Source organism: Lampetra planeri, chromosome 1, assembly GCF_965212315.1.
Source record: "Lampetra planeri chromosome 1, kcLamPlan1.2.h2, whole genome shotgun sequence".
Classification (NCBI taxonomy): domain Eukaryota; kingdom Metazoa; phylum Chordata; class Hyperoartia; order Petromyzontiformes; family Petromyzontidae; genus Lampetra; species Lampetra planeri.
In genome coordinates this window covers 6,250,440-6,271,258 of record NC_136107.1, presented here as the reverse complement: position 1 = coordinate 6,271,258, position 20,819 = coordinate 6,250,440, and the positions used below count along the sequence as shown (strand labels likewise).

The window sequence follows — 20,819 nt, the reverse complement described above, 5'->3', positions numbered from 1 at the left end:
ATCAGTGTTGTTATAACAATTGTATTGTTTATATTTATTTAAGGTTGCGCATTTTGATGTGACGTCATATTTTTCAAACCCTCCCCCCCTCTCGTCACACATCGTCACAAATGTCTGACCCCCTCCCCCCCCCTAGGTGTGTGACGTAATTTATGGACGGCCCCTATGTTTAGGTTTCTATTTTGGCACGGGCAAAACTCACGGTGACCTGGTTACACCAAAATAAACCTAAACCCTCACCCCAAAAAACTAATACGGCTCATAAGATCGGCTACCCTACGTTTTATTTTAGTTGAACCGATTTGTAATCTGATTGCGTTGATTCCCACATGGTCGATTCGATGCACGCATGGTGAGCATAACGAATCGACTTGTTTAGATGTTGAATCGAATCGATTGGGATAGAGGCGGAGCATTGTGGGCGGGGTAAGGGGAGGGGGTTTGGGGATAAAGGGCGTGGTCTAGACTAAGGGGCGGGGTGATAGTGCAGAGGTGGGGGTAGAGGGTGGGAACAACCCATTGATGGGCGTGGGGCAAGCGGCGGGGTGGGGCGATGAAAGGAGTAGGAGGAGCTAATGCTGGAGGAGGCGGGGCTTGAGAATAGTTGGGGCGGGCTTAGATTGAGGGGCGGGGCTCCTGCTCCGGCGACCGGCTCTACCCACAATGCTCTGCACCCCCCCACTTCGCATGTAGCCTCGCCGCCATCTTCTCCACAACCGTCGTATACAAGTAAATTTTACTTAGTTACCAGAGATACCTAGGCGACAGTATTCGCTTCGGCTGCTCGTGTTTTTCTTTTTTTACTTAGAATGCCATGCGACACAATTTGTCGTCGAACACAGCCCGCGGCCCATTAGGTTGGGCCTACCCCGTTGGGCCCGCACCCCTTCACTCCTGGCCGCTCCTGCCGGCTCGGGCTCCGCAATCCCCGCGGTGCTTCTAGGCGAACACGAGGGCTCGGCCTAGCTCTGTGGCCTGCGTGAACAGCGACCGCGCGGCGACTTAGAACGAAACTGGGCGAGGTAATTGAACTTGTTTAAAAAATGAAACACTTGGCTTCACAAAAGGGGCTTTTACGGTATTAATTTTAGATGGCACGTTTATGTGAACAGCTGGGGAGGTGCTTGGAAGGAATGTTGCCATTGTCTAGCGAGACTGGCCCTGCCAGGTGTTTGCAATAATAACGTGCTATTGTTTTAGAATGTTGCAGTGTTTTATTTGAATATATTCCTAACTTATAAACCTGCACATATCCTTAAATCCCCTGGTGGATTTTGGTTGTGGGACTTTACGCTGACACACGGTGTGATAAACGCGGGAGCATTGAAGTACTGAGCAACATTGTATTTTGGTGCACTTCCCTCCGGCCCACCACGTAACCATGCGAGCCCTTTGACACATTGTTTGCGCGTCCGAGTCTCCTAGGTTCAATTCTGCTTGGCTTACGAAAAGTGACGAGGCCGGGCACATCCCGGTTTATTTGGCCAAAGGGCCAACATTAAGGCGTTACAAAAAAAATGATACAATGCATACTATTTAAAAGTATTGAGGTGTTACTATTTCAGTGCTACATTGTAGGATTGGCACCAGACGTGATCATGCGCTTGCTGTTTAAGCACCAAATACTGTATGCACATTTTTATTTTTCCGTCAACCACCCCTTGCCATGGGAACGTAGAATTATTCGCCAACAGCTCATGGCCTTCCAAGAGGTTAGATAGGTGACACCCCCATTTATTGCCTTTTTGAGTAGAGAGACACATTGGCAGAGTGGCTATGAAGACGCACTTGTGGTTAATTGGTAGTCCCATACTGTAGGCATTTTGAATGAAATGTCTTGCCCTCAATGCATCTGCACTGTATTCACGTAAAACGGTTTGAAATACAGTAATATCGTAAAATAACATGTCAGCATCGCTATTTTCTACACCTCGCGGTGAGGCTATAGGACAGCTACTGGTGCCCGTATCTTGGCCCACCCCTCAACTAATTTCTGCCATCTGTCACGGGGGCTTCTTCATTGTTTTGTTCTCTCCAGCACTCGAGTGGATTTTTTTTTATTTCCTGTTTCTAGCTCTAGCAATAGCAATTATAGAACATCACATTACACATGTAGCCTTACTTAAACCGTGATGTTTTGTCACCTGCTTATTCAGCTCTCCAATTGCTGCCCAGATTGTTAACACAGCCACATCGTCTATTGAAACTTAGTTTCAGGAGATCCTTGTCGTCCTGTTGCAATCAGAAACCAATATGCCAGACTCCTACAACTAAGTTTCAAGCCACTGGACTAGAAAATGTTAACATAAATGTTCCCAGTGCTTTCAGGGCTTTTGAATACATGAGCAAACGTCTATATTTTCACCGTTTTGTTTAAAAGCAGTCATATCATGTTTCCATGGTTTTAATGCAGTGTAGATTATTTATAAACAGATTAGTGTGATTAAGCGTACGATTCTTTGGTCATTATTTCCTATTTACAGTTCTCCATTACTGTATGATTCCAAAGTAACTTGGTTGTTGTGTTGCATGCTTATAATCCACACTTTCAAGGTAGGGTAGGCTAATTATCCAAATAGCCACATATAACAATAACATTATTCCTCCAGGGCTATAACGTGGTTAGTGAATGGTATTAGACTTTCCTGCACATTTTTGGTTGTATGGGTTTTTTTGTGACCTCCAGCTTTCTCCATAAATGAAAGTAACCACGAAGAATGTAGCCAGAAAATAATATTAAGCGAATTACTCCCAATAAAGGACATTATTTTTTGCCTTCAATTCATACTTGAAAGTGTCTACCTGCTCATGAGTAATGGACCATTGCTCACTTAAGATGGCAATCCTGAGCCAGTCATCTAAATTCCAGTTCTGGGCAGAGATCAATATATTCCGAGGACATAACCAATTTGCCAAACCAAGTACTAGTACTCATTCGCCTAGTACCAAATCAACCTGAATAAAACCGATTTTCAGATTTCATACTTGGAATAGTACTTGAAAGCGAGACCGCCTTGGAATACCAGGTGTTGTATGCTTGGGCTGCGAGGAGTTGAAAGTACAATGGATTTTGATTCTATCTTCCTGAACTTGGAATGTTAAACATCACAATGCAGAACCATCATGAAAGTCTACAGACTGATGATCTCTGGCTTTTTATCAGTTTGTTGCGATAAGGCCTCAACACGCTTTGTTGGTTATGTTTTTTTTATTATTATACTCTGCACTTCTTTGCACATGTTCAGTGGCAAAATGCAGGGCATTTGTATTCTAATTAGATCAATTACAAAGGGTCGATGGTTTAAATCGACCAGACAGTTTGCAACTTTGCAATTGAGTAAAAATTTCTACCTGACAAGTTGACATGACTAAAGTACCACATGTGTCAGTTGTTTGAAATTATTTCTTTAACCCCGTGTTTCAGGGATGTCGGCTGAAGACTTTGAATTGGAGAAGCCTGGTTCGCAACGCCTGCGTAGGAGGCGGGCAACCGATGACTGGGATAGGTGAGTGTCTTTGAGGACTGCCAATGGGTTAGAGCTCCAGCTGTGAGTTTATTATGCTGGGTGCATGGTGACAATTGGAAAGTTTTGGTTATTGCGCTGAACTGTAGACACAGCAGTTTGGGTTGGAAATAAAACAATGATTTTTTTCACTTTGGTTTGTTTTAGCATGTCTACTTTTGACTATCATAACATATGTGGCATGCGATGTTTTGAAGGCTAATAGTCTGCGTTGTGTTTTCAGTGATGAACTATTGAGCGATGAAGAGACATTTAATACTAATGTGAGTACCCGTTAATCGAATAAACAACCCAAAAAGCGCACACACCTTCTGTCTTACATACATTTACCTTGGCTATGTATTCTACTTTGTTAGACACCAGATTGCAGCTTTGTTCAAGAGAAAAAAAAAATAGCATTACAGGTAGTCCCTGCTTTTATGACAATCTGTTCCTGGAAACCCCGTCGTAAATCGGACTCTATTTTCCCATAGATAGTATGAATGGTTAAAACATCACTTTCCGGTGTGTTTTTCCTTTTATCAGCCATATTTAACAGGGTTTAATAGGTAAAAATCCAAGTCGCATCGGAAAAATGTGTTTGGAATCATGTCAAAAGATGCATTGTAAATCAAGTTTATACGTTGTAAGAGGATTCATAGTGTAATTTAAATGTCATATATGTGGATTGTTATAAACTGAAGACCTGAAATAAGACTTGATTTCTTAAAAATATACATAGAGATACAATACTTTTTTATGTTTCTCTCTTCATAGAAACCGCATTACATGTGGTACATGGAATGTTTGCCCACATAATTTCGAGTGTATTCTGTATGAACGCAAAGTCACATCCTATCTCCGCGTTGAATGAAGAATAATTTCGTAAATGCACAATTTTCACAAAACGCCATCTCGTATGTTTTTTGTTTCAGGGCCCGGCAGGATTACTGGGAAGTAATGATGAGGAGCTCAATGAAGACCTGCTGCTGGAGAGTGATGAAGATGCTGAGTTCAAGGGGTGAGTCGTTTTCACCACCTTAAAATCATTTAATGCTGTGTTGTTCATTCATGTACTCTTGGTATTTCTGTGGTGTTCATTTTTACTGCAGTGTTATTATTGTGCTGGTCTTGGTCACTTTCAAGTAAAGAGTTTTTCTGATGAATTGAGCATGGAACAGTGTTCTTTGTCGGTGCTGTTAAATTGGTGGACATTACACTTCACTATGGCAGTGGCGATCTCTCTTTTGGATAATCACTTAATCAGAATTAAGAGTTACATTCTAATGTTAGGCTGAATGACAATGGTTTTAGTTTTTGTTGGGTAGAAGATTCATGTCTTGCAGACACTCGACAGCATGTAAAGTAGGAGACGTTGAGAGCACTTGTGCAATATTTGAACAGGTTGTTGATCTTTTCATGGAAATAACTAGGTCTCAATATAAAAATATTTGATTCGTCAGTTCAGATTATATGAGAGTTACAAACAGCATTGAATGTGACCAGAAGTTAATTTAGATTACACCAAAGATATTCGATTGGTATATCTTAACAAGTGTTAATTAACTCCTTTAAAGTTCCTTGAAATAAATTAACACTGATCAATTATGCTTCATTATGCCAATAGAAGGCATACATTGCGATGCTAATCTCTCACAATACAAGGGCTGCCACCTCCATAGCTTCGTCGTCGTGGAGATAGCTCAGCTCTCCGATCTTACATTTACATGCAAATTTCATCTAACCCCGCCCACTTCGCTTATGACCCTTGAGCTACACCCATCTCAAACCTTTATAACATCCTGCCTCAGCAGCTCTCCCGCTATATTTGTTCACCTTGTGTTGCGATCGAAACGTCGTGATATTTTTTAAATTTTTCTATCTAAGTGGCTTTACCGAAAGACCCAAAGAATATGAATATTAAAAAAAAGTATCAAATCCCAAACAATGCAGATTTATTGGTTGAGGATAATTTTTTATTTAAACCTAGCCACAACATTTTATGAAAATAGCTGAACCTTGTTTTTTTTGTAGATAAACCAGACACCCAGAGAAAACTCTGGATATGCCGGCAACATACCGCTTTTGCCTTCTGTAGGCCATATGAAATCCTCTATGCATGATTATGTAAGCATAGTCACTCCCGACCCTGCTTCCTTAGTGGTGCATTACAGGGAAATATGACATTTAACTATCTTAAATGTACCCTTGGAGGTCATGGGTGCCTTCCAAAATCCTGAGATTAACATTTACAGACTTTGTTTCTCATCGGGCTGTCACTCTTAATACAATACTGTAATCCTGTATTGCTTATCACAAGATGACTTCTTTCAATGAGGATTTTCACATAATGTTAAATTTGTTCTGCATAATCTCATTATAAAGATTACATTGGGGGATTATATCACTAATTTTTTTTATTTTATAACGTGCCTCCTTTTCATAGCAGAAAATCCTCGTACTATAGAAAAACATTAAATGACACCACATGCAGTTCTGACATGTTTGTTGTAGGAGCTGTGAATGTCCCTTTACCAGGCAGTATTTCTTAAAAATTTAGTTCTTTTTTCCGTATTTAAATTAATTAGAGGCAGATTATATTGGAGATGAACTTTGTACAGTGTGTGGCCTTTCACCTCGGTAAGAATGTGCCTTTTGGTGGTGCATGGCACAGGAGGTAAGGGTGTGGCAAACTTGGAGGATGCAATGGATAAGGGAGATGAGTTATGCATGGCCTGTAACCTTTTACCTTGGTCAAAACATAGTAGTGACTGATGATAAGTGGTGTGCAGCCGAGCAGGTTCAGTATGGCCTTGTGTATGTCGCTCATGCAGTTGCTTAATTAGGCACTCTTGTTTAGAAAAACAAAATAAAATGTTTGGTGGATGTGGAGGCTGACATGAATGTTTGGATAAGGAGGTTGCTATGTTGGGTAGGAAGGTGATTATGGCGAGTCTTTTGAGTGGTCTGTTTATGAAAGGATTCTGGTGATGATCATGTAAGTGTTTCTTGCTTAACCAACAAATGTCTCTAAATTGAAATTGTTCTTACATCATGCGTTTCGCTTTTTATCTAATTCCAGATTTTTTTATGTTTATGTCATGGCAGGCAATATGCATTGATGATACTTCTTAACATTGCTATATTGCTTTTAATTATCAAATAAACATTTACAGAACCACTCTTTCCTGATCTCACTTGCCTCTTTAATCTTGTCATTTTTATCTATCTGCTCAACAATTGCCCAGGGTTTATATACTCTGAGGTTTTCCAATTGTATCCCTCCAACAATATTTTAATTTGCCCACTGAACTGGCACATAACTTAACATTTTTCGTTTATATTTAGCCCAACTGGGCAGCCTTCTTAAGTAATTCGTTTTTTTAATATAATACATTTCTATTGTTTTTTATAAGACTGTCAACAGGTGGTTAATACTTTTTCCATTTATATTTCTTTGCTATACAATTTTTAATGCACTGGATGAATTTGGCTACTTTCCCCATCCACCTTGTGGAGTAGATGCATTAACATGTGCAGCATTCTTGACAGCAATGGCCTCACTGAAGCTCAGCTTTGTGTTGAACACCAACAGAGAGACACTCACCTTAGAGACTAGTGTAAAATAACAGCTATTTGGTTTTTTGTTTGTATAAAAAAGCCTCTGGAAGCTATTGATTGAGAGGAGAGCCTTTGCTGTTATGGGGAATGTTCAGCAGACTGCAAATAGTTAAATCTTGATATGGAATTTTCGTGACTGCAGGAATCCATACTCTTTGGTTCTTTTGGTAAGTCACGTAGGTAGAAAAATAAATAATAAATGACGACGTTTCCATCGCAGCACAAGCAATCATCATGGGGAAAGATACAGCAGTAGAACTGCTGAACAGGAAAGGGCTGCTGCAGCAAGAGGTTATATATAGGTTTGAGGTGGGTGTCACCCAAGGGTAAGTAGGTGGGGTCAGATATGGAAAGGAGTCCCGTCACCGCACGCACAACAGCTGCGTTAAAGGTAGAGATTGGTATGTTAATGTTAACGAGTATAAAGGGAAATGAGCCCGTCGCCGCAATGCACAGCAGCTGCGTTAAAGGGAGAGATTGGCATGTTAATGTAAACCGAGTTTAATGGAAAATGAGCCCTGTAGTCGCACACGAGTAACGTCGCCGCACGCACGCACAGCTGCTGCGTTAATGGGAGAGATTGGCATGTCAATGTAAACGAGTTTAATGGGAAGATAGCATGTCTGTGTCAGAGGACAGGGCATAGCACCACCTCGTGGGCAACACAAGCAGCGGCGTTGGCTGCTGCACAGTTATAGGCCAGCGTATCAACGCAAGAGAAACACCGTAACTGTGGCTGTGCAAGTGAGACATACAGCCTATTAAACAGCGAGAGTTACCGTTACATCGAGGCAAAAGGGAGCAGCGGTGGCTATGTTAGTGAGCCCTTAATCTGTTACTGTAAAGACATTTAACAAGGTGATATAATTCAGTCGGAAATAATTGCTAAACAACGGCAGGAAGAATGGAAACATCACAGCAAGTTATGGCTTTACCTGGTTAATAACATCCTTCCAATGATTGCTCAGTTTGTAACCATCTTCTCGTTTGAAATTGTCTTTATTTTTCTGGATGGGTTCATGGACAAACCTTTGATGGATGCCCGAAGGTTTGCAGAGTACCTTGGTCTCAGAAAAAACAATATCGTGTGAACCCACCGTGTTAAAAGAGTGATCAGCCACGGCAGAGGTATTGGTTCTGCCGTGTTTCAAATCTGCCTTATGTGTGGTTTGAATATCCAGTCATCTTGGGGGCTTGCTGTACGTGCTCCAGCTCACTGGTTAGGTGTTGCTGGTCGGAGATGCAACATGCCCTATGGTGTAGTGTTTGATAAGGGATTCTAGATTTGAAGCTTTCGTGACTGCAAGGAATCATCTTCTTAGGTTTTTTCGGTAAAGTCACGTAGAAAGTAAAATAAAATAAAAACAAAAATCACGACGTTTCGGAGGCAACACAAGTCTCCGTCATCAGGTGGGACCGTCACAGCCAGATTAGCTGTATCAAGTGAGGCAATGATTCAAGATGTAATCCCTTAAAAGCGAGTTGAGGGGGGAGGGAGAGGGAGGGGGGAGCTCATCAGACTATGGTAGCCAATGAAAGGAACGTATCGGGAGGGAGGGGGGGCGAGGCCAAAAGGGTGGGCGATGGACGTGGAAGCGCTTGTGCGCAAGCGGCCAATTACTGCACACGCCAACACAATGGAGCGATTGTGCGCAAGCGGCCAGCCACTGCACCCGCCAACACAATGGGCAGAGAGGAGGAGGGGAGGTCTAATACACATGATAGACAAAAGAACGAAAATGATGATGGGTACAAACTTATGGGGAGCTCATCAGACTATGGTAGCCAATGAATGGAACGTATCGGGAGGGAGGGGGGGGGCGGGGGGGGGGCGAGGCCAAAAGGGTGGGCGACGGACGTGGAAGCGCTTGTGCGCAAGCGGCCAATTACTGCACACGCCAACACAATGGAGAGAGAGGGGGAGGGGGGGTCTGATACACATGATAGACAAAAGAACGAAAATGCCCATGTTTCTACCAATGCTGGCTGAACAATGAAGAGAGTACTGTTAAAATAACTGGGGATGTTAACACTCGGTAAAGTACAGTAAAATAGTGCCTGTCAGATAAGATGGTCCAAAAAATTTGTGATTAAGTCTTTTGATAAGGGAGTTCTTCTGGGCTGGATGGTGGTGGGAATCAGGCTTTAGATAGGAATCCGTGTGGGTTGCTGTTTGATCGGTTCGATTAGGGAAGTCGAATTGGTGATGATATTGTTGGTTTTTGTGGCCAGGCGGATGGTAGGATCTCTGTTGATTTTGGTATAACTGCCATCATTAAGAAGGTCCTGAATTTTGTTGTTGTGTGGTTTTATCCATGATGAGTGGCATTGCCCTTGTCGGCTGAGAGGATAACAATATCATCTCTTTTTTAGTTGAGCGAGTTCAAACCGCTCGTCCTTACTAATGTTACTGATGTTTTTTTTAGCGTTTTTGAGGATAGCAGCGATTTCAGATCTTGCCACGTCTGCCGGGATGTGCCCCAAACCTTTGAGGGCTATGTCGACCTGGGCAATGATATCATCCACTGGGATGTGTTTTGGGGTGACGTGTTTAGGGGTGACAGCGAAATTCAACACCTAGCCAGTGAGTTGGAGCACGTACACCAAGCCCTCAAGATGAATGGATATTTATACCGCACAATCCGCAAAGCTGTATCCCCAACCATGGGGAGAGAACCATCTGAGGACCCAATCAAAACCATCACCTTGCCATACATAGCAGGTGTTACCAAAAAGATATATAAACACAGACAGTTTCAACAGAGAAGATGGATACAAACTGAGCAATCATTGGAAGGATGTTATTAACCAGGTAAAGTCATAACTTGCTGTGATGTTTCCATCCTTCCTGCCATTGTTTAGCAGTTATTTCCGACTGAATTACATCACCTTGTTAAATGTCTTTACATTAACAGATTAAGGGCTCACTAACATAGCCACCGCTGCTCCCTTTTGCCTCGATGTAACGGTAGCTCTCGCTGTTTAATAGGCTGAATGTCTCACTGGCACAGCCACAGTTACGGTGGTTTTCTTGCGTTGATACGCTGGCCTATCACTGCAGCAGCCAACGTAGCTGCTTGTGTTGCCCACGAGGTGGCGCTATGCCCGGTCCTCTGACACAGACATGCTATCTTCCCATTCAACTAATTTACATTGACATGCCAATATCTCCCTTTAACGCACCTGTTGTGCGTGCGGCGACGGGACTCCTTTCCATCTCTGACCTCGCCTACTTACCCTAGGGTGACATCCACCTCAAACCTATATATAACCTCTTGTTGCAGCAGCCCTTTCCTGTTCAGCAGTTCTACTGCTGTATCTTTCCACCTCATGACGATTGTGTTGAGATTGAAACGACGAGATTTATTATTTATTTTTCTACCTACATTACTTTACCGAAAGAATCAAAGAGTATGCAAATAGTTCCATAATTTTAACATTACACTTAAATCACAGTTACAAATAATTAAGACAGTGCTCACATCCTCACCAGCAGACCATGTGATTCATGCATGCAGAAGGACAGCAGAATGCCGTATGTCAACACGCATAACTTAATTAAGTGTAAATAGTGTTCCGTGGATAATTTTTGGGTGTCTTAAAAATGTGTATTTTCGTTAATTTTTTTGGATCTTATTTCTCTTTGTTTTATTCATTTTTGTGTCACCTTTCTAACTTAGCCTGAATTCTGGCTTACTAGAGTCCAGCTTTCTTGTTGCACACCAAACCCCTTCTCCGCCGCTTTACAAACTTGATTTGCGCTTTGTTAAGATAAATAGCCTTTGGTACTCAGGTTTATCTTTCATTGAATAAGCAATACGGTTTCGACTTTTGACGAAGTTTCCAAGTACAGGCAGCCCATGGCCCAGGCACGACCGCACGTTTCTGCTCATCACTATCAGCGGTTTAAAGCGTTTGTTCTGCGCATGTGTGGTGAAGTAAGTGAGAAGGTGAGGAGTTAGTGTAAATCAACTTTTACTTGCGAGCATGAACATGCATGCATACAATGATACCAATTTTACCTCTTGTATGCTTGCAACATACTATGGGTTGTCAAAGATATGAAAACATATATTTCTTATGGTTGTCTCTTGATGGGTCTTCTTAACCTGTTTTGGATAACTTTTGTGTCTGAACTGCGAGCTTGTTGTGAAAACTACAATTAAATGTGGTAAATCTCCACTAATGTTCGATGTTGGTTGAGAAGTTATAGGTAATAGCATTCACGGGTAAGATAAGTAGTCCTTAGATCGTTTGAAATTATCTGTTGGCTTTGGCATGAATGTAAATGAAGTATTTTACGTAAAATTTCTTAATTAGTGATTACTTCTAGTACTATATAGCTTTTTGCCAAAAGTTTTGCTCGCAATTGGAAATTTGAAAATTTTAACCTTGAATGGGAATTGATTTGGCCTAATTTCTCTGGGGTTGAAAAAGGGATTAACATATTGCTTTTCACACTTTAAAAATTGCAGTTAATTCTGATTAAAGTCCTGAACCAGAACAGGAAGCCACCTATATATTGTGGTTCATCCAATGAATGAATTGTTCATTTCAGTATGTAAGTCAGTTTTGGTCAACAGTCAGCTCTGATGCAAGAGAGATGTATAGGAAGACAATACTAGAAACCCACCCATGCTTAGAAGAGTGGATCCAAATTAAAAGTGATTTTCTAAAACTTGTTTTAAACTAGAGAAGTACCGTATTTTCCCCGCATATAACCTGCGGGGTATACCACTTTTTAGAAACAAAATAAGACCCTGCGGGGTATGTGGAGGTGTGGGCTATCTCACCAATATTTTACACGTGTGACATGTCATAACTAGGACTATCCACTATGCAACACTTACCTTTGACTAAAGCACTGCTGAATAAACCACTCACTAAAATTGCACGTGTTATCACGTTTTAAGTTATTCAAATTGTTTGTACAATTAAACGACAATGTTTGAAGTGGGCACACTTTGTTTACCAGCGACGGGAGAGCTAGGGGGAGAGAGGTGGGGGGTTGGGGGGGAGGCAATGGCATTACCGTAGTGCCGCTTTTGTCTGAGCAGTGCGCTATCTACCAGTGTTAAAACTGTACAGGGGTAACTACCGGTCATATGATGAGGTCGAATGCTGATAAGCATAACAGTACGCTTACTTATCTACCAGTTATGTGTTACTTATTTATTGGATATTTACTTTTGTTACTTATTTGCTGTTTTAAGTTCACTCGTTTCCGGTTAGTTTGTTTTCTTTGTGCACGTTATGATTTTAATGTTAACAATTGATAGTGGAATGTATTACAAATGTAAACTTCGTATTAATATGATGGAATTAACTACGTTAAAGATATGAATGCATGCGGGGGTATATGGAGGTGTGGGCTATCTGAAATTTGTTTTACACAAAACGCTATTTTTGCGGGGTATATGCATCTGCGGGTTATATGCATATGCGGGAAAATTCGGTAGGTAGGTTATACAAATGGAAGGGATGTTAAGGCACAAAAGGGGGACATCCTTTTGAGGTGTGGGATCATTAAACATAGCCATAATTCACCAATTGTGTAATAATGGTCACAAAAATGAAACTAAATGTGATCAATTTAAGAGTAGTTGCCAATTCGTTTATGCTGAGGGCATAATGACAAAGTATCAGTATAAAACATTTACCCCAGTGTGGACTGCGTACAAATCAGCTTTCCACAAAGGAAGGCATCTTGGGTGTCAAGCCATATTTACAACACCCATAGCTTTGTATCTGGAGGCATTTAACATCCCAATGTCTTTGAAAGGATTGGCAGGATAAATAATACGGATGCTTTATTGCGGTACGCATTTTCATAGAAGTGTGTGCCAGAGCAGTACTGGCATGTAAATTGTGCCAGAACATGCAGAACCAGGTCCATCTTTTAGATAAAGTGAAACATAAACATTTAAGTCATGGAAGGTCAAAGTTATCATGTTTTGCAATGTTTTTACTTTTAACCATGTACAGTGGCATTTCCCTCCACAATGTATGTCTGGGGACTACCATTTATTTTCGTACTGAGTGAAAACATATTTATCTGAAATAAGAAAAATTCCAAGATGATATAACAACTCTTTGTACATTACCTGTCACACTGGTTGTCACCTGTGTTAAACTTATGAACCATTTTCACCAACTCACTATATTAGAATCAAAATTGGTCCAGAGTTAGGCAGGCTGTCTGGGTGGCCTCCACTTGTAAACATTTGTTTGAAAGAGGATATAAAATTTGTTTGTCACTAAATTGTACATATTACAGGTCTGAGTGTTATATAATTTTCATGTGTGGCCCAAGTGTTGATGATAAGGCCAAATGAAAGAACTTCATCAGTAGTAGTTCATAAGTACTTGTGTGATTTTTATATGTTAATGGAATTCTCTTCGAAAGGGTGATATAATGCTCATTGCAAGAGTTTAGAAGGGGAACTTCATCTCATGTGAAGCACAAAACATTCTCTCCCAATTTTATTGGAATATTATTGTGATAAAATAATTTGATCATCGTCCCTCTGCCCAAATGGGCTCGAAATGTTATAATTGTATTCCCATTATGGGGACCAGTCGCATGCAGCACTACCAATATTATATGTTTGGCACTGTAACATTTCCATTGTCAAAGGCCTCAGCTGAGTTGCAATGATCCTATTGAGATCTTGCTAACAAAAGTTTAGGGAAATTCACCACCCCATGAAAATAGTAGATATGCCTGGAAAGATGGGCTGCAAATTTTATAATATGTGTATTAAATTATTATGATCTTCAACACTTGTTGAAAAGATGATTGATTTATGTGAGTGGATAATCAAGATTTTTGGATGCTTTCAGAAGTGTGATGCTTTGGGCAATCCTCTTGAACTCTCAACCGCAAACGTGTAAGATTTGGATGTATACCTAACTCATAAAGTTTGAATGAGATATATAGGAATGTCAGATTGAAGCCACAGGGCTTTTTCTTTAGAAGTACATCATAGGTAAATGCATGGACAGATTAACTTATTTCTTTCACACATTCAGTTCGATGTCCTTACTCCACTTAAATATGTGGGTCTTCCACAATTGCTGGTCGAGTAAAAATGGTGATAAAAATTTTGTTGAATATTTTGGGCTTATTTTGTAGCTATATAGGAATATAAAAAAATGGAGATCATTATGTTGAGTGCGTGTGGCCCGGTTACTGCCTGCTGCCACTCATCTGCCAATGATTCCTGCGGCGTTGACTTATGTTCAAACCGTTTAATAATTGAGATTATATAAAGCAGTATTATTAATTATTTAAAGGTTTATGTTGGCAGTGTTCCATGATATAAAGCAGATAAAGTAAGTTGTGTTAAATGCAATGCTTTTGCAAGACATGTTGGAGAATATTAAGATTTAATGGTATTACCCATCTTTATTGTGGCTATGGTGAAATTTACACAATTAAGAAAGAAATATCAGTTTTGTAAATTTGGCATACTTGAAGTTGGAGTATACACATGCTATGTTTTAACCTGAATGGTCAAACCTGTGGTATAAAATGAGTGTCCGCAAAGCCTGCACATGAATATGGAGGGGGCTGTTTGGGGACCAACTGGGTTTTACAGCCTTGGTCCCTTCTGGCTGCTGATGAATATAGCAAGTCAGCAGTGGTGATGAATGGGGTGCTCCCACCATTGTCGCATTGATGCATGCCAATGAATGGCTTTCTAATTACAATTTTATCATGTAGTCCAGGAAGCGGAGAAACCATTGTTTTGGTAATGGGCCTGAACAAGTGCATGTAAATTGAGGAAGGGATTGGCCATAATTAAAATAGGCGGGGTGTCCACGCCACTGGGAGACTCAGGGGATGGCACCACACAAAGGAAGAGGCGAGGAACTGGGAAGAAATTGTTCTCACATTCGTCTTGCGACCGCGCCAATTAGTCCTGCATGGAGACAGCTGTGCTACGGGACGCTGTCTCTCGTTTAGCCGGTATTTCATGGAGACTAATAGAATACCATTTATCTAGGTTTGCTTTCCTGAACTCTAAAATGAGAAGAGTGAGCATTGAACAAGAGTGATCAATACTCGCCACCGTTAGCGCCCAAATGTGCCAGTTCTTGCATTCTACACTTATATAGCTTGATTGTAGACCACCTTGCTTTGTAGCCCTAGAGCTTTGCACAGCCTCATTGAGCCATACATTTTATAAAGTAAAGTTTTAACCGATGAGTCATGTTACATGCCAGTTGTGTTTACTCGTATTATAAATGCCTCGTATTTTAGATGCCAATCGCAGTAAAGATTACTACCCTACTACATAAACAAAATCCCTTATTTACGAGGCACACCTTCCACATCATTGCTTAAAGATATATATGATTATGCATTCATACTGATGATTATTCAGCAATGCTCAACTGCAAACGTACCATTGGAGAAATTACATGTAACTTATGTTGGTATCAGTATACATTTTGATTAGTGGCCAAACAGGGATGTGAGTAGTATGTGGGCACATGACCAATGTTTTATAAAGGGTTGCCACAGTGCCAACAGTTTTTAGATTTAGCTTGGAAATGTTATCATTTGTTTAATTGGTTGAGTCTGGTTTTAGTTTAGTTTTTAGAATTTTTTTTACATGATTGGTTTGGGAATTATTGTTTCCACAATATAATGATATAAGGTAAATGTGCAGCCTTACAAATGTTTGCTCAGCAACTGCTGGCAGAGTGTTCTTGGGGGAGAACCACCTCTGGAGGTTATTTAGGCCTCCGGACAAGATGTCTTAAAGGAGGTGAATGTACCCACACTTTATCCCACTACTTGACCTGCTGATCGACTAACTGGTGTCTAAATTTGTACTGCTTGGTGGACAGAGGGGGTGTGGGTTTAAGAAATGTTCTCATTATTTGAATCTCTGCCGTGAGATTGAACTGGGCTAACTTTGGATTTGAAGTCCATTGTGCTCGCCATTACAGTACGGCAGCATCCCTCATAAATCTAAAAATGGTTCATTGTATTAATGAACAACATTAGTTTATAACCATTGGAAATCCTGTTCACAGAGGTTTCTTTGTAAGGGGACTTCAGGAAATACATGTGGAAATTTATAAATGATAGAGGCCACTTAAAATAACTTTTCAAAAGTTCTGTGCAATACAAATTCTCAGCCATTCTCTGACATTGCGCATTTTGCTCTGTGAAATTCTTAATTGATTTTCTCATCGCACAAGATTAGCATGGTTGGCTACGTACGGTGCGAAATAAGTTCAACATGCATACATCTGAAGTAAATTGTGAAAGAAAAAACCCACTAAAGATACTGTATTGGGCAATAGGGTCTTGAAATGTTCTAGCCTGTGTTGCAGTCGTAATGAATGTGTGCTACGATTGACTACAATGTCTCAATGTGCTGCTGTTACAAAACAGAAACGACAAAATTGAAGTGTGTGGCATGCTATCTTGCACAATATTTTAATACCGCAACAGATTTCCATGTAGAATTGATGCACTGTACCACATTGTCTAAATGAAACCCAAATCCACGTGCATTGCAGCGGAGGCCTCTCACTGGCCCCGAACTCGTCGGCACAGCCTCCTCGGCAAAGTGGGGCTGGAGACGGAGGCGGTGCGCGGGAGGCCCATCAGAGCTACCTTCAGCAGCCGGAGGGGGGAAGCAGCTTCGGGGACTCCAGTCATGAGCAGCAGGGGAGCTGGGATGCGGGAGAATCCAGGGCCGCGCGGCACGATGACGAGCTGGACACGTACGGAGACGACGCAGTGCTGGACCTGGAGATTGACGAACCCCTCGATGACGACTTTCAGGTACAGTTTAATTTCAAGGAAGACGCCACCTGTAAAACAAGCAATTTTTTCATAAAATTTTGCGGCGATCGACTGTGGGCATTATAGTACTTTGTATCTCTCAGATTTGCTGGGCTGCGAGGTAGTTTGATGGTGGCGGTGCAGCAAGTGGATTCACGGTTTCCTTGTTTGCATAAGTTCTCTGGGCAGTTTAGTTTCATCCCACATGCACATATCAGCCCTGAAAAGTAATTGGCTGGCAAAGCCAATGGAGAATCTGCATGATGGATTAACTGATAGCACAGCTTCACTTTTGTTCACCTCGTGTTTTTTCTGTCTGAATTTCTTGTTATCTTTGATACTTTCTCTGCCATCTTAATTTGGTGGTAAAATTGGGATTCAGTCACTTTTGTTGAATGTTAGAGACACTTAACATGTATGATACACATGTGTTTATTTCATATGGCATTATTTGTATTAGGAGTTGGCAGTACAGCAATTATGGTTGCTTATCATATGGTGTGAATTTGAAGCCTCATCAGGGTCCTCCAGTAAATTATTTTTACCTCTGTAGCCCAGTTTCCTTGCATTTGCTAAAACCAAAAAAATTAGCAAATACCCTAAGCAGGACCCTCCTGAAAAGGAGTCTTGACAGTTAGCAATGGTTTCCTCCATACGTTAAGGACATCATTATTATTATCTGCATGTTCAAGCTCCTTACAGCATGATGTGTGTTGCAGGATGATTCATTGTTGCTGTCAGATTATTCCCGGAGTGCTGCCTCCCATGGCAAACAAACCGAGCCTCAACAGCCATCCAGGGAAGAGCAAAGCTGGCAGGGGACGGCATGTGAAGCTCAGGGTGCGACCTCGCAAGGGGAACCACAAGCAGTCAAAGAGCCCGATGTTCCAGAGGCTGCTGAGGAAACAGAAGAGCAAGTTGAGGACGAGGTGGGTGTTCGTTTTTTTTCCCTTAAGTTATGATGCAATTGTAATGCAGTTGCGCTATTGGTGAAGCGCAGTTGTCACTGCTAGTAGTGTAGCATCCAATGGCGGAGCCAGGATTTTCAGGTAGGGGGGCAACCCCTCCAGCAATGAAAAATGATAGGAGTTGTTAGTAAGTAAGTACTTGTCCCTTGCGTGTGCGGTGATGGCGCAGCCATCGATCGAGGGTCGAATTCGAACCATGTGTGTTGTTATTAGACGGCATCGTGCTCGCTGAAGGTGAATGCCTTCAGGGAAGTCGTGTACTGTATACGCAACTGCGCACATTTCTGTGAGTCACTTATAACTGCTTTGCCGTTACTTATTGCCAATTATGGACTCAGACTATTGTCCTATCATCTCATAGAGTCCCTGGCACATGATAATATGCTACACAATGTTAGTGGGGGTCGCAAAATGCCGATTTACTACTAATAATGCAGTTGCGCTATTTATCAGTCTTTGAAAGGACTTTGATCAACCAGGTGTAGTGTTAACTGTTGTGTTGGCTGACTCTCTGAGTTGCATTACATTTCTAAGTTTGCTAAGTTTGATATCTTTTGTTTCTCTCTCTATCACCTTCCCTCTGTAAATTTCATTAGCTGACGTTTATACTAGCCTTACGTTTGCCAGCCTTACATTTACTTGCAAATTCCATGCCTAGCCCCGCCCACTTACCCTTGGGTTGTACCCACCACAAACGTATATAACCTTTTGTTGCAGTAGCTCTGTCGCTACATTTCCTCCTGCCTCAGCAGTCTGCCTGCTGTATTGTTTCACCTGAAGATGATGGCTTGTATTGCTATCGAAACGTCGTGATCTATTAGCTATTTTTATATCTACGTGACTTTACCGAAAGAACCAAAGAGTATTAGTAAACCCCGATGATCCGATCGAAATTAGGGATTTCGATCAGATTATTGAGGGGCTCCGCCAGTGGTAGCGTCACATTGTTTAAAAATTGTCCTGGAAAAAAAATGTCCCTTGAAGATAATGTTACTGAAATACTGTATTTATCACTTCAGTCAGTGTTCTTGTCCATACCTGGGAAATATAATGTATAAGCCCTGAAAAATGTGCCAATTGTATGTTATAATAATCAGCCCTTTGATAGATCCACTCTTGCGTGAAGGTGCCCCCACCAAGTCATCCATGGGGGCTGTTAAACCATATCTTATGCTGGTCAGTACCGGTTGGTTAAAGGGTAGGGACTGGGACCAAGATCCGTACGGAAGTTCCTGCCCATTGATGTTAGCCGTGGTGAGGAATTGAATGGAGGTCACCGAGTCCATAGTGCAGTGGTCCAAGCATGTTGACAAGGAGACTTCATGTGAGGTGAGTAATATAAACTGCATTATTTGTTCTAAGCTCTTGAATATTATGCTGTGCAACATACAGCACTATAGTTCCATCCACTCCTGGGTCGGGCAGCTAATATCATGCCAGTGCATTGCGTTGACATGAGGAGGTTCTCAAGTGTAGCAAGTTGATGTTAGCCCAGTCAGCAACGACAGTCCAAAACAATAATACATTCTTGCGGAGGGAGCTGGTAGGGACGTTGGGTTGCTCGGTCAATGGCCAGGGTCAACGGCGGCGTGGTGTATTCCGCAAATATGCGCGACTGTGAGGGCGGGCACAATCCGGCGTGAGTAGGTTAAACGTTGAGTTTTATAAGGGCACCACGGGGTGACCAACCCCTCCCCACCCAGCCCCACCCTCCCCACCCAGCCCCTCCCTACCCTCCCCACCCAGCCCCTCCCCACCCTCCCCACCCACCCAGCCCCTCCCCATCCTCCCCACCCAGCCCCTCCCCACCCTCCCCTCCCCACCCAGCCCCACCCTCCCCACCCAGCCCCTCCCCACCCAGCCCCTCCCTGCAGGACGGACGGACACAATAATCCCCTGTGGGCTGGTGTAACCAGGAGGTTCCTACCAGTAATACATTTCTGTGTTTGCACTTAATTTTCTTATTTTCAGCTCTGATGATAAAAAGACTTGTATTTGATTTGTGTGTTTACTGAATACTTGGGAAATTCTGTATTCAAAATACACATATAGCTAAAGAAATGAGAGAACTAGGAGATAACCATATTTAGACCCAGCTTCCATTCAATTCTGCATGCTTTAGAATCACTTGCAAGAAAAATAACATTCGGGTGAAAATTAAGGAAAGTTCTGTCAATTCGTGGTTTTATGGAGCAAAGAAAAATATCTTCAAAGCAGGGATTATTACAGCTTTGAAATATTGATACACTAAGTGTTTTACACTTTTAGGGGACCATGTAAAGAATTCGTTTTTTCTGCTCACATTAATTCCCAAATAGGGGAGGCTCCTATATAAAATACGTATAGTTTTGTAGGACTTCGACAGTGGTCATCCTGTGCAGTTACTGACTCTACCATGGGAATGCCACATTTCCACCACTCGCTTAGGGGCTGCAAATCTCCACGAGCTGCCACCTCATTGCACATTTTTTGCAGGACTTAACTTCATGCATATATTTTATAAACATGTTTTAGCATTCCAAAACTAAATATTGGATAGAGTAAATTTGAACTCGACTGTATAAAACATTTTGTGGCACCTTAGAGCTACACAAGCAGGCCCCTTCCTGCCTGAAATGCAATTCTCTCCTGTGTTCTGCACATGACTAGGCAGGCATCAGCCCTTTGGGAGCTGAAAGGCTTAGGCTCATGGCTAACAGCAGTACATGCTCTTTGCCTTCTAATAATAATACTTTCAAAATTCTGCGTAGGAGCATGCCTCTGGTGAAATTAATAACATTCACAAGATAATGAAATACATTTATTTTGACATCTTTCAAAGCTTGGGAAAGTTCCTGAAAATACGTACAAAATATATCTTGTCTATTGGAGCACTATACTGAATATTCTGTACCACCGCCATACCTGGATATGTATTGC

The 20,819-nt window shown here is 41.6% G+C and overlaps 1 protein-coding gene across 3 annotated transcripts in view; it reads left to right on the top strand.

Annotated features, from left to right (window-relative positions):
- The first annotated feature begins 643 nt into the window (after positions 1-643).
- RBM33 (RNA binding motif protein 33) overlaps positions 644-20,819 on the top strand; it is a 56,936-nt gene continuing 36,760 nt past the window's right edge. For 2 of the 3 annotated variants that reach the window (XM_078615556.1, XM_078615390.1), the window contains exons 1-6: positions 659-1,022; positions 3,425-3,506; positions 3,748-3,787; positions 4,439-4,524; positions 16,665-16,932; positions 17,652-17,861. In XM_078615556.1, coding sequence (XP_078471682.1) covers positions 3,427-3,506; positions 3,748-3,787; positions 4,439-4,524; positions 16,665-16,932; positions 17,652-17,861 — 684 coding nt within the window. In that variant the 5' untranslated portion in view covers positions 659-1,022; positions 3,425-3,426. Of the gene's footprint in view, positions 1,023-3,424; positions 3,507-3,747; positions 3,788-4,438; positions 4,525-16,664; positions 16,933-17,651; positions 17,862-20,819 lie in introns of all 3 variants that reach the window. The other variant, XM_078615468.1, reaches the window with a different exon arrangement.